This window comes from Pan troglodytes, chromosome 2 (genome assembly GCF_028858775.2).
Source record: "Pan troglodytes isolate AG18354 chromosome 2, NHGRI_mPanTro3-v2.0_pri, whole genome shotgun sequence".
Taxonomy (NCBI): domain Eukaryota; kingdom Metazoa; phylum Chordata; class Mammalia; order Primates; family Hominidae; genus Pan; species Pan troglodytes.
The window spans coordinates 75,042,850-75,057,238 of record NC_086015.1 but is presented as its reverse complement, the minus strand read 5'-3'; the positions used below and the strand labels follow the sequence as shown (position 1 = coordinate 75,057,238).

At 39.4% G+C, this 14,389-nt stretch overlaps 1 protein-coding gene across 37 annotated transcripts in view; it reads left to right on the top strand.

Moving 5' to 3' along the window:
• FOXP1 (forkhead box P1) overlaps positions 1 to 14,389 on the top strand; it is a 629,627-nt gene that overhangs the window by 520,598 nt on the left and 94,640 nt on the right. For 22 of the 37 annotated variants that reach the window (XR_010155275.1, XR_010155274.1, XR_010155273.1 and 19 more), the window contains 2 exons: positions 11,364 to 11,501; positions 12,543 to 12,632. The exons of 2 other annotated variants lie outside the window; for them this stretch is intronic. Coding sequence is in view for 32 of the 35 variants with exons in the window: in XM_054682054.1 (XP_054538029.1) it covers positions 11,364 to 11,501; positions 12,543 to 12,632 (228 nt within the window). In the remaining 3 variants the exon portion in view is untranslated. Of the gene's footprint in view, positions 1 to 148; positions 304 to 393; positions 1,155 to 11,363; positions 11,502 to 12,542; positions 12,633 to 14,389 lie in introns of those variants that run through there. 13 more of the 37 variants (XM_024355235.3, XM_054682060.1, XM_063806005.1 and 10 more) reach the window with 9 other exon arrangements.

Here is a 14,389-nt window from a genome sequence, read left to right as displayed (position 1 = left end):
GTGATTTCACCTGCCGCGCGGAGGGGGCCGGGGCGCGCGGGCGCGGGGCGCGGGCCGCGGAGCCCATTGTGTGGGGCGCGGCGCGGCGCGGCGCGGCGCGGGGTGTTTAGAGGCGGGTTGTGATTGGTGGAGCAGGGCGGGGCGGGTGGGCGCGGCGCGGCGCGTCTTGTCAGCCCGCGAGCCGGAGCGCCCCTGCGCGCGTGCAGTCCGCCTGCACGCCGAGGCCGCCGGACCCCACGCCCGGCCCGCGCGGGCGCCCCGAGCCCGGCTCCGCGCGCCTGGCGGCTACATGGAGAGTGTCAGGTTGGTCCTTCTGATTGATCTTTGCCGGTTTCGCTCTCCTTCCCCCGGCTCCGCGGCGCCCGCTTCCTGGGGGCCTCGCTGGGGAAGGCAGGAGAGCCCGAGGGTTCTGAAGTTGAGTCTTTTAAAAAATCATCCTCATCCTCGCTGTTTACCAAGTTGGGTAGGAGTTGCGCTCTGGAAGTGGAGGCGGGGAGGGAGTGGAGGGGCAAGAAAAAGGAGCTGCAGGCCTGTGGGTCCTGGAGAGAGATACCCCCCCAACCCCCTTGCTCTTTGGCTCACACTCTCGCTCTCTTTTTTTAAATGTTCATGGGTGGGGTGTAGTTGAGAGTTGGAGGAAGTCCTGCTTGTGTGTTTCTCTCTCTCTCTTTTTCGTTTGCGATTCATTTTCTCCCGGTCTGGCCTTCACGCAGCCACTTTGGTGAAGCCCTCGCCATCACTCCGTTCGGGGGACGTATCTGGGGTGTGATTTCTGTCACTTTCAGAGCGTGTGAAATATACAAGGAGCCTTCCATCTCAGTGTAACCCATGTGGATGTTTCTTTGCTTCTGATAGTTTGTTTCTATATCTGTCTAGGCTATTTTCAGCTTAGCTGTTCAAATTCGACGAGTTCACACACAGTAAAGGGGGAGGGAGAGGCACAGAGCCCCACACCGGAGCAGGCGAGCGAGCGAATGGAACACTCTGGCAGGTTGGGGATTCTAAGCCTCTGTTGCATTACTTGGCTGGTTAATTAAGTAGTGAGCGGGGTTTGGGTTTGGACGTGCAGCAGACTGAGGAATTGCCACGGGGTACTCCCGGCTGAACCGGCTTTGAATGTAGCTAACTCAACTGTCAGAACTGCATGAAAGACGGTCAGTGGAAACGGGACTTTTTTTCCCCCTCCTCCTCCCCAAGTACGGTGATGGGAAGGAGAGGACCTTTAGGAAGTGGGTGGTAAAGTTTTAGAGCAAAGTATATATAGACTCTTCCTCTTTGGGATTAACTCCTTCAAGTCCTGGCAGTTACAAGTAAAATATCTAGTAATTTTATATTTTTGTCCAAACAAACCAAATGTTCTAATCAGACCAATTTTAAAATGCAAATCACCTCATTTCCATAGATTCCAGCATTCTAAAAGTGACACATGTGGGGGAAAAATTAAGCCTGATAACAGGAAATGTGAATCATACTATCAATGACTAATCTGCTTAAGAAAAAAAATAAGTTACATTTATTTTATCATTAGGAAGTCAGTGTTAAGCCAGATTTTTTAAAGTTTAAAGCAAGTGGCATTTTTATTTTAAAAGCGGCCCTGTTTTGCTGTTTTTGTTTTTATATAATGAGTTTTCCAAGAGGAATGTATATGTGCAATCAGAGGTGGTTTATGTGGTAAAGAGCGCAAGCTAGCATGTCACTGCCAAAGAGCTGGAACATGATCACATTAAGATTCTAGTTTAGGGTTTGATGTGTGTGTTGCTGTTACTGTTGTTTAAAAGAATACAAAGCTTCCTTGGTTATTAAGATTGACCACTAAGTAAATCAATTGAAGACAGAAGCACGTTGTCCTAATTGATGCCCTTTGCATAAATTGAGAAAAGGTCTATATCTATTTTATGTGATTCTTTGTAGCTGCCTGACACATTTCAGTGAAAAGTGTGTAAAAATGAAACCAAAATACAGACTGCCTACCCAGAGACACTGGCTGACTTACTGTAGGATGTGATAGAGCTGAACTGAAAACGCATTCGGCTGACACTTGATAATCAAAGTTGATTTATTGTTCATTAGTACTGCATTAGCCCTTTCAGGCAAGACAGTTATTTGTGTAGTTGCCTGTCAAGAGTGAGACTGCAAGCACCTGTCATTTCTAAGGCATGAGATAAGCAACCAAATATTAAGAAGATGCAAATAAAAATACATTTGACTAGGTAAAGGGGCACATAGTAATACATTTTTTTCTTTAAAAAAATAGTATGGGTCAATACCAGCCTATAAGAAAGAAATCTATTGAGGATTATTTTTTAACCCTAAGAACGACTTATAGAAGGAAAGTAATGGGCTTTATATTCACCCGTTTGCCTTAAGAACTTTGTTTCCTGCCCAGATGTGCAGCTTGTCTGACAAAAAGTTGGTTAGTTAAGGAAATCAGAGGTATAACATGTCAATTATCTAATCCGAGTAATTTAGGTAAGGTAGGCTTTCTGTTTGTGTTGTGTTAATAAACATTTTATTAAATGAAACTTGTAAGCATGGGTTGATTACATGAAAATGTGATGGCATCATGGCTAAGCTATGATAATGTCGGCTAATAATGTCAAGTGCATTTTCTGCAACATGTATCACTCTCGATTTTTTTCTTCTTTCCCTGGAAGGGAATGATCTCATGACATGTAATAGAAAACAACCTAAGTGTCAAAAGAAAACAAAATTAGCGAACTTTTGTCTGCAGCCATAGAAACGCGGATTAACTCATATTTTTCCAGGGATGGAATGGAAACATTCTGCATGAGGATATATAGTGTATTGTCTTCTCTGAATTTTCATTTGACAGGGATTTTAGAGGCGTGATCTTAATTAAATCTCAACTAGCTGAAATAATGCATCTAAAGGCATGCAGTGTTGTGTAACCCTGCTCAGTTGGTAAACCATAAATCATCAGAAAGCTTATGATAGGAATGGTTGAATTTTTTTTGTTGTTCGTAGTTTAATGTACCTTAAAAAACAAAACCCTCACCGTCACTGCCTTGCATTTACACGTTGTCAGGACCTGTCACTTGAAAGATAAACTCTTTTATGACACTGACCAGTTCTACAACTTTTCAGCCAACCTCCACACAATTGGAAGATACGGTGAAATTAAAATCTAGATTAATTAAAAACAATGAAAGTTCAGGTTTGTCTTGGTTAATGTGGCAGAAACGTTGTTTGAGTTACTATGTTTCTGAGACAATCAGGAGAGAATGTTGTGACTAGCTTCTCAGTCTGTACTAACATTTGAGTAAAATTTGAATTGGCAAAAACGAAGGTTGGAGGAATTTATTTTATTATGTGGTTTAGTTGGAGATGAACATCACTAAAGAGAACCTGAAAACCATGTTCTTGGTAACTAGGCAAATATAGTGGTCAGTTAGATTCCACTTCAGGTAGTTCATCATTCCTTGATTTGCAAACAAGGGATAATGTAGCAACAGTTGATCGAGAAGGTTAGAGTAAATAAATACGTAAATTGTGTCTATCTGTGTGTTACATTTTAAAATATGCATTCAGTGACAAGGAGTTATTAAACAGCTTTATTAACTGTCAAGGTATAATAAATTATAACGCTTGCAAATATTAGGTTACTTTTAGTGCCTCAAATAGATAGTTTTAACTGCTGCAGTTTTTGATTTATATATATGCTTGAGTAGAAGGAACTGCCTACATAAAAAAGTTGAGAATGCTGTCTTGTGATAGCTTGATTTCATGTATCTTTGCACGTAACATTTCATGTAAGACTGGAAGTTACATTGGTGATGAGCTGTAGCTCTCTTGGGGCAAAAGGGTAGCTTTATGTGTATCTGTATGGCTAGATTTGGGGATAGTCTTAACACTGTAAGCTAAATTTGTTGTTTGATAAAAGGTTTGTTTTCTTGGAAGCAGCGTATTTCTGGACTCTTGTTTTAGTCCTTTCAGAGCGTGCAATACTTCCCTCGCACCCCCACCAAGTGACATTTTGCATTCAGCCTTATTTTCTTTCATTTAAAAAAGAAAACTCAGGTATCTCTTAGCTAAACAAGCCTTTGCAGGTTGTGGAGACTTGAATTATCTGAGAAGAGCTCATCTGGGCCTCTACTTTTGGATTGTAGGAATGCTCTTCATTGAGTCCCTCTTCCAACCTGTGAGTTGTTTGAGGAGAAATTAATTTCGAATGAGAAAAATGAATACTGAACACATACATTGTGCCTCATTTTCAAATCCGGTTAAAAGCAACTAATCAATGAAGACGCAGGCTAAATGTTATGGTGAGCTTTTTAGAATACCTTGGTATCATGTTTTAATTTCTAAGCTTTATCTTGCCCTTAAATCTGAAACATCATTGTTCAAATAACTGAGAACAAGGTAAATCAACAACATCAAAAAGGTCGGCTTCTGTGATTTCTCAAGGGCTTGTTATTTTGTACTTCCCAATTCTATTTGATGTCTTGACAAAACAAGATGACACAGGGGAGAATACATTAAATTTTGATTTTTTTCATCTAACCTGTTACAGTTGTGGCAGCTTAATTTCTTTTACTTTTTCCTGAAGATGGCTTTTTGTACAATTACTCTAATTGTCACACCACTTCATGAGGCGGGTCTGCACGGGTTTCCCATTTGCCTTGATTTTTACTAGGCATTTTTGAACATATTTTGACCTTTAACTTATGGGAAGCTTTTGGTTGGGCTTTGTCTTCATTATAAATAAATCAGTGAATGGTGAGATTGTCAAAGAAGCAAGTGATGTTTTCTCATTAGAATCTCATTTGCACCCTTTAGCTTAACTGTGATGTATAAGGTGAAGGTGTTGGAAATAGGCATGAGAAACTACAATTTGAGAAAGTTGAGTTGTAATTCTTTTTAAAGAGTGATTGCACCCTAAGTAAGGCCTTATAAAACTTTGGAAATGGTCTAATTTTGGCCTACCTATGTGTTGAAATTCAATTATAGTCCCTTCTCCCTTTCAGTAATATGGGAAAAAAAATACATATTTGCAGTTAAGCTCCCTATGAAATTTTCTATGCTGATTAAATCATGAGAAAGCAGAGCTACAAATTTAATTCTTAGTGTTAGAAAAATCTTCTTTAGACAGAAGATAGACATCATGTTTTTCTTCATTTAACAGTAACTGTTGATCTAAAACTGTATCCACAAGTTATCTTTTATTTATTTTAATCATGTATGTGTCTCAGGTAGGATGGAAACAGTTGCTGTCTCTTTCATTATTTTTGAGTAATACTTCAATTTAAGAGAACTTATTTAGCCAAGGCCTCTTCCTTTTCCCTTTAAGAACTAAAGATCTGTGGATAGAATCTTTTCTGGGGTACCTTCTTGGAATAGTCCTCCCCTCCTCCCATTTGCAGCACTTAAATGGGATTTTTGTTGTTGTTGTTAATATAAAACGATTTTTGTTGTTTTTGTTAATATAAAATGCCATTAGCATGTTTAATTCACATGCCCTAAATTGTTTTCCATCCCAGCTACAGGAGAAAGTGGTTGAAGTAGGAAAGAGAAGGCATTTTCTTGATTTAAATAATAATAATAGTTGCTAGGTTGAAAGAATCAGTGCTTATTGAGTGATTATTTTCATGTGTAGCTTCCATTGTTTCCTGTATTTAACAATTGCTAATGGGAGAAGCGATTTAATTTATGTAAACTTTACATTTTTATGCAAATGAAGCTGATATTTATTAGAGCTAAAACAATTATACTGGCACTTAGTGGAGTAACCTTGTGTGCCTGGGAAATGTTAGAGGAGAGCAGTTGATGTTCCACTAATACCTCTGCTGTAAACAAATATGCATTTATGCCACTTTTTAGAATTTAAAGACAAAAAGAAGAGCTCGGAGAGCATTGCTGGAGATTGCTTATTAGGGTTGATAACCTGAAATAACTCCTGATTGGCAGGCGAGCCTTGGCCTTGCAATTTTTTTGTGAAAGAAAGATAGCCTTTCTTGATAGAATGTAATAAACAAAATGATAAAAAATGAAATGCTAATTGCATTTTAAAAGAGGTCTTTTGAAAAAAAATTTTTAATAGTTGGTTGTATTGTTACTGAGAGAACTGTTATGCTAATGACTGACTACCTAGATGATTTTGCATTAATATAATAACCATTACCTGCCTTAGTGCTTTGTACAGTATTGTGGCAAAATAGCTAAGCCTAAAGGAGTTATACAAAAAGCAGAATTCCATAATGAAACAGAATTATACTTTCCACATAAATAGCATGCTTTTTTTTTTTTTTTATCTTTTAAAGACCGAAATATTATATCAGAAGTGTGTTTTCTTTCCTGTATGATAGTTACTTGCATGGTACCTGGTTGGTTCATTTTGTTTTGTTTTTTTAATACCATGGAGAAATAGAAGCTTTCTAACTTTTCTGTTTGCCAATACATCTGTTGTATCCATTGACTTGTTAATTATGAAAACTTGTTTTCCACAGGGGGCCAGAGGTGATGATGTTTAATTTTCTTCTATACAGGCTAGCTTGTATATGGTCATAAAAAACTTGGCATAGTTTTTTTTTTTCCCTCCTCTCTCTCTTTTAATGGAGCTATTTTCTCTGTTTGGTTTTGTTGTGACATTCTGGAGCCTTCTAATTTAATTTGTTTTGCTCCTGTTATTTGATTAACCAGGTGACACTGCCAAACCTGGTCAGTTATCACCCAAATACAGCCTGAAGGCTAGAACGGAAGTGAATTTCCTGGGACATACATGTGGTGAATGATCAGAGGGTAAAAAGAGTTTCTAAATTATTAACCAAATTAATAAAAATGAAACAGTGTTTAACATTTTTTATCTTCTCTTTTTATTATTTGTATACACAGTAATTATGAGATGATTCCCGACGTGCAAAATTTATGTGTATGTGTACTAGGTAGTATTTACTTATAGTTGACTGGAGTGTAAACTAAAGAGAGAAGAAAATGATAACATGTTATTTTCAGTATTTATATTGTGTCTTCTCCCCTCCCACCCAATTCCTTCAATTGTCTCCTAGATTAGAAATAAGTATTGTTTCTCTGAGTGTTTTTATTTGTTTGTTTGCTTTTTAGATTTTTCCCTTCCCATCATCTACGTTTCCCCATTGGGCGTTAAAGGAAATAATATGGCATATTATTTTAATAGTCTTTCAGCATTCAGATGATAGAGAGTCATTTTGAAGAAAAAACCGTATCAGGCAGAATTTACACAGCAGTGTGTACGGGCTTTTAGCAGCAGTTGTTAGTGCTAACACCGTTTTCCCAGTTGCTGGTATTAAGGTAGCAGCAGGCCCATACTAGCAGAGCTGTGGTGGCCCAAGCACAGCTGTATTTCTGCCATTCCCGCAGGTTTGTGTGCACCTGGGATCGGCCACACCCAGTTGGTATCAGTCAACAGTGTATCATGCCGTGTGTTTTTTTAATTCATGATTTCCTCTTGAAACTCCACTGAGGAGTGTTAACTGTGTGCGTTTTTTTAAATTCAGTTTTGTATGCTAGCATTCTTTAAATGTCTGCCAGAAGTTTAATTTGAATTTCTGATCCCTGAAGGCAGCTAGACAGAATCATTCTAGTTCTTCATAAATTGCCTTCTATGATTCATTGTTAACTCATAAAACATACTCATTTCTATATACTCAAAACAGTTAAGGTAGTTACAGTATCGGAAATTTTTTTTTTTTTGCCTTATATTTAAATCGTCTTTTGAGAAAGAAATCAAGAATTAGCTTGAACTCCCAGTTAAGGCATGAACCCTGTAGCACAGAAAACATCAGAAATGAATGTTGTTATCTCAAGGAGGTTAAGGTAGAAGGCATGAAATCTGAAAAAAAAAAAAAAGGTTTCGTTTTTACTGAATACTTTTAAAGAGGGGCCCATAAATATTAGAGAGCTGTAGTTAAAAACTCACATGACTGTTTTAAATACTATTGATTTAAACCACTGGCTAGATTTTATGAATCAAAGTGTAATTTTGAAGCTTTGGCCATATTTCTCAATGCTAAAGCACTCTCTCTTGTGTGCCTTTAGCCGCTTTCCAGACATTCAACACAGGATTAAATGATAGTAGTTACAGTGATCAATAGGTTAAGACTGCTACAATCACTCTTGCCGCTAATGACCTCAGTAGTAATGGGCAATAAAGTGTGGGCTGTAATAGCCTCTCGCTGGTACTGCATGCCCTTTGATTCCTAGTATTAGTAGGGACTAGCTACATGAAAAAGTTGGACGTTGGGAATTAAGGGAGTGGATATATAGGCTATAATTCTTAACTATTTAAAGCCTTAAAAACTGTGCTCAGATTTTTTTTTATTATTATTTCTTTTCTACCCCACCATAGTTTCTGGTCTATTTGAATATGTTTGTTAAAGCTTTTCCATAACCTCTTTTCATGATATGTTAGAACAGAAACGTTGGGGAAATCTCGGTTTTATAACATTTGTAAATGAAGCTGGAGCCCACTTTGGAGGCCCAGAGCTAACTGGCATGAAAACGTGGTTTCAGATAGTAAAAGCGAAGTTAAGGCCATCAGGATATAATAGCCCACTTCTGATTATTCAGAAGTGATCAGCCCGTTTGGAGGATTACTCAGGCCTCTTGCTTCCTTCCCTCCTTTGGCAGTGCCTGCTGCTGTAAAGCATATTATTACTCATCAGCACCTCCATCAAAATGTCCAAAAGGAAAAAGAAGGGGAGACTCAAGTTCATTATCCTGTTCCGTAACTGCAAAAAAATGAATAAATGATTATGGGAAAAGGAGATTTAAGCCTCTGGTTTGATGTCAGCCTTTAAAAATTGTCTGTACAGGTATATGTCAGTCCTTTCCATGATTCCCCCTTTTATTATTGACAGTTAAGGGACAATGTTGTTTCTCCTTTAAGAAGATGCTTCTAGTTTTACCTGAGTTAAGGGGAAAAAGTATTTTAGGAGACATATGTAACTTTTAAAATCAGTTTTATTAAGGGATGATTTACGTGCGCTCAAATATACTGATTTTCAGTGTCTAGCTGGAAGAGTTTTGACGATTGTATACACGTGTGTGAGCACCACCTCACTCGAGATATGGACATTTCCATCGCCCCCAAAAGTTCACCTGTGCCCCTTTCTAGTATAAGGTTTCTATAGCTCTTTTAAAAACGATGACCAGGAGGTTATTTCTATCATGATTTCTGCTCTAACTCTGTTAAGTTCATGTTCATCACCAGTTTAGATTTTACACCACCCTATTCCTGTCTGTTTTCCTGTTCATCACCATCAGAAATTTGGCTCAAGAATATGTATATTGTACATCATCCAAGAAACGCAGAGGAAAAAAGAAACCTTAAACATGGTTCTTTTGTTTGCTTAATCAAACCTCCCCGTATGATGATGCAACTCTCAAGGAAAAGTAAACTTCTATTGTGATACGCTGGCTTTAGCAGCTCAAAGGATACCGATTGGCACCCAATAGATACTTAAAAATCCGAAAAGTTTCTTCTGTATGAAGACAAAGTAGACTAACTGGAATTAATTTGTAGATGGTTAGATGTTTTGATAATGTCTTCCTGGTGTTTGCCCTAAACTGAATGCGAGTTCACTGTTCCAATCATTGGTGATATTTCGTGCTACAAATTATCTTTTTAAAAGGGTAATTTATCCATTCATATACATCTGTCCCATTTTGCATATGAAAATATTCAGACATGCCCATCTGTTTTAAATTACAGTGTATCTACATCTACACTTAAAAGGCCACTGGAATAGGAAGAATTCATGGATGACCTTCCACAGCTGGGTTAATGAAATTTTTCGAATGTTCTAACTAGTGTTTTCCAAACACGCGACACTGGCACATCAGCATCCCCACACATGAAACATGCCCACAACAACAGTGGAGAACATTCGCTGTGCATGAATCTGACCTTCAGGAACGATTTTTAGTTCATCAAAATTAGTGATGCTGAGAAATCGGGACATCAGTGCATAATGACTGTGAAATTAGGAATGAGAGCTCGCTATGCAAATGACAGGACAAATCATGTGAAAAAGTCAGGATAAACTGCATATTAAGACATTATGTTACATAAAATTAATACTGCATTTCTGCCTTTTGCTTACTGCTCCCCTGAAAGATTTTTTAATTCTTTTATCTTCTGATCAGCTATTGTCTGCCGGATTTTTTTTTTTTTAAGTGGCACACAGGCAAAGTGCAAAACATGTTATTACCTTTTATTGTAATACATGAGATGACAGCATATCCTTTTTAACAAAGTATATCCTTTACTGCTTCTAGCTTCTTGCTGTCACATGTTTGATTAGAAACCAAAGAAAAGTAAGATGCTTAAATATTACGGTTAGAAGACATACAGGTTTTGTCGTTTCTTTCATTGTTTTTTCTTTCCTTATCTTTTTATTTGGGGGGGTGATTTTTCATGAAATAGTCTTCTTGCATTACGGGGACTGACAAAATGGGTCTCATGTAGTCTGCAAATTAAACACAAGTGCAGTGATTATTTTGAATAGCTAAATTACATTCTAGAAAGCTTGCAGAATTCATAGCATTGTCATTAGGTATCCGCTTGAATACAATTTGTGTAACCTTGGCCAAGACAGCCTGTCATTTTAATGTCAGTGTTTTATCTGAACAAGACATCATCCTTTCAGATACAGTGTGCAGGTTCCTTGCAAAGATGCCCGTGCAGAAACGTGTTAACAGTTGCAAATATGAAATGCTATCAAGTTCATCACTGTAGCTGTTTGTCACTGAAATGTCATGGAAAGCGGGTTTTAATGGTATTGCACATAATATGAAAGAATTGAGACATCTGTGTGCTGGGTGAATAAGGAAGAGTAAAAGGCATCATGCGAAGGGTGGGTGTTTAAGTTCGGAAGGTGTGTCCAAGGTTCCCTTCCCAGCAAGTATAAGCATTGATTGGTTGTTCTTAAAATCACTGTCCACAGAGCAAGTGGGTCATATGGGCTCCACCTGCAAAGGTGTTGGTTACCATTTGTCTTCTCTCAAACAAAATTCAAGTTTGGGTTAACTTCCCACAGATGGTTTTGACCAAAAACTCACTCTCAGTAAGCAATTGAGAACTGTCGTATCTTAACTCCAGTTAGCATTTATTAAGTTTGTCCTTTTTGTGTGCTTGCAAGGCTGCCTGGAACCCCTGTCAGTACTGCAAGATTTTACTTTTCTTTCTTTAAAATAAACTCCATGATAGATTAAATAGGATCTGTTGCTGCATCCCCTCTGGATAAATACATGTTGCATGGGAAATTGGTCAACTCTTTAAGCAGGCTGATGGCAGTCAGCTGCTGAACCTGGGAGGCTGCGTGCTTCTGATTTCCTGGCTTCCTATTTATCCTTCATTAACATTCTAGGTTCCCGTGTCAGTGGCTATGATGACACCTCAAGTTATCACTCCCCAGCAAATGCAGCAGATCCTCCAGCAACAAGTGCTGAGCCCTCAGCAGCTCCAGGTTCTCCTCCAGCAGCAGCAGGCCCTCATGCTTCAACAGGTAATTGTCCTTCCTCCACCTCCAGCCTGTCTCCCCCAGAACCCAGGGGCCCCCATCACTCCATTCTCAATCTCCCCTCCACCAGAGCAGCTCCTTTGCCCAGAGAAGAGTAAAGCAGCGTGGGTGGGGCAGGACACAGACCACTCCCTGAATAATCGATGTGCTTTTGCATGCCCAAAAGAGAGGAGCCCTGCCATGGTGACTAGTGTTTGGGCCTGGAGAGTACCCGATGGACTGAGATCAGGGCTGTAATTGGACTTGGTAGCAGTAAGATCTTTTAGGTTTACATGGCTTTACACTGTTTTATTTGGTAAGCCCAGAGGCTCCTAAATGGTGTGAATCAAAGCAAAATGAGGAGCACGTTGGGAGTGGTTTAAATATGACAGCTCTTGAAGTCCCCATTTCAACTCAGAAGCTTACAGATTTTTTTTCTTTACACATAAAGAAGCATTCTAGAATTTGCTAATTTTAAGGTCCAGAGTTGATTTTACTTCTTCCACATACGATGTTGCTGAAATGAACTTCTGGTTGTCATTGCACTATGGGGACCTAATATTCAGACTTCACAGCCACCTGAACCAAATAGATGAGATTCGGAACTACAGCGTTGGGAGTCACTGGCCTGGGGTGGTGGGGACAGGATGCAGCGGAAGCTCCCAGGCTGTCCATGCACACACTGAATAACACTGCATAGTGCCCAGCCATGTCATTTAGAAAGCATGCAGAAGAGATTCACCAGACTCTCTCAGCAAGGGCATTTCAGCTTTGTTGTACAATCAAAGGTCATTCTTTGCCTTATTTTAATTAGTTTGTGTAGAAAATGGTATGTTTTTCATCAGTTCATTTTGGAGATTACTTTTCAAACAATAATGCCAAGAATAGTCAGTGTGCGCTGAATTTATTGTCGAGTTTCAAACTAAAGGTCAGGCCATTACAGATAAAAGGATGCTATTTTTCAAATCACAGTTTGTGTATGGCACCAAAAGGGACAGTGGATTGGCGCTACCCTCTGTTACTTACCGTCCTCTCTTTCCTTTGTAGCAGCAGCTTCAAGAGTTTTATAAAAAACAACAGGAACAGTTGCAGCTTCAACTTTTACAACAACAACATGCTGGAAAACAGCCTAAAGAGGTACCGACAATACATATTTTACTTTCAAACCACAGATCCCAGAGGACTATCTAGTGGCTATTAAACTGTCATTCATCTTTTAAATGATTGCACAACTGAGCTGACTCTATCGGTTCTCAGCTTTCAGACTGAGAATTATTGTCCTGTTTTCACTCAGATTTTTCTGGGTTCCATTTGCTTGCTGCCACATATTTTATAACACCACTGCACGTGTACCTGTGTGAGGAGCAGGAGAGGCATCGTTGACAGAGTCTTCAGGTTACTTTTTGCAACCTGGTAACAACTGAGGGCCAGGATGGAGCTGGGAGAAGTGAAGTGCTTTCAGGAAAATTTTACTTGGATGCACACTTAATTTTTTTTTTTTCCCCCAGCTCACAGAGCTTGGGTGTGTGGTGATGGCCTTTTCCATTGGAAGAATAACCCCTTGTGAGGTTGGATAAACAAACAAAAATGTTAGAACAAGATTAAACATCCACATCTTTTGTTTAACTTCTTCCTGCAAGTTGTACATAATGTAATTGCTAAAGGCATGTGCCAGAGAGCATGAGTTGAAGTTAGAGAAGACTCCAGCTTGGGTTGTGTTTTCTTGAGCAGGGGGGAAAAAAGTATATCATAATAGCTTCTATATGCACCACGCTTGGTAGTGTCCATAACTTATCACATTATGCCACACCATGAAGGTTGACACCATTCGTCCCATAAATGATAAGGCCTTTCTTTCCAGGGAGTTACCAGTTCACCTTCTATTCAGTTCTGCGTGGGTGAGACTCAGTTGTGGGAGTATCCGTGTGCATGTGTGCGTTATTATGACATCTTTCTACCCATTCCAGAGTTATCCAATTTAACTTGCCTCCTCATATTTTTACAGTGGACTGAAAATTCTTTTTGTTTAAGTGTTCTCCTTGGGATGACACAATTTATAATTCTATATACAGCACCTCATCCACTTTAACAGCTTCTTCACCAGCCCTAAGCAGGTGGCCACTTTTGTTCTTTTGCGGGGAGTCTTACCAGGTGACTCGACGTCCCTGTCCCTCACCTAAGTGAGGATGCTGGGCTGTGCTAATTTTACACCCTGGGAGTGACCCAGACATTCTCCCTTTGCTGCCTCCTCCCTTGACACAAATTGGGGACGTTTTCCATGTCCTGCCAAGTTTTCACCCTGGAGTCCTGTTGAGCAGCCGGATGTAAACCCCTGCAGAGTAGGGGCAGTTTTGGGGTGAACGGGAGGAGGTGTTTTAATGAAAATGCTGACACAACCTTAAGTACAGTGGCGCTCTACCGGGTGCTGCTATAATAAAAAAGGGAACAGATTAAAAAGTGTCTAAAATGTAAATCTAAAGGACTAACAGTAATTAAAATGGAAATGGCACAGGGAGGGAAGGCATGTAATTGTGAGATATCACTGTGCAGAAGGCTCTCAGCTTTGTTTTGCTGGCTGTTTTTCTAATTCAGCAGGGCTTACTCATCAGTGGCAGTTCAATGCGCGTTAATGACTCTGGGATTGCAGGCATCACTCTGGACAAAGAAATGATTATTGTGCGGTCAAAAGAAGTTCAAAGACAAGAAGGGAATTTCAGTTTTTTCCTTAGAGATCCACATTCAAGAGCATATAAATTAAGCCAAATGTTAAAAACCACAGTCTGAAAGCTGACTTCAAAGTCACAACTCTCTAATTAATGAACTGCGAGCTTCAGTTTGGACAAGTTGTGGTTTGATGCGCCCATAAATCAACATGACAGGCCTGTTTCACAGTC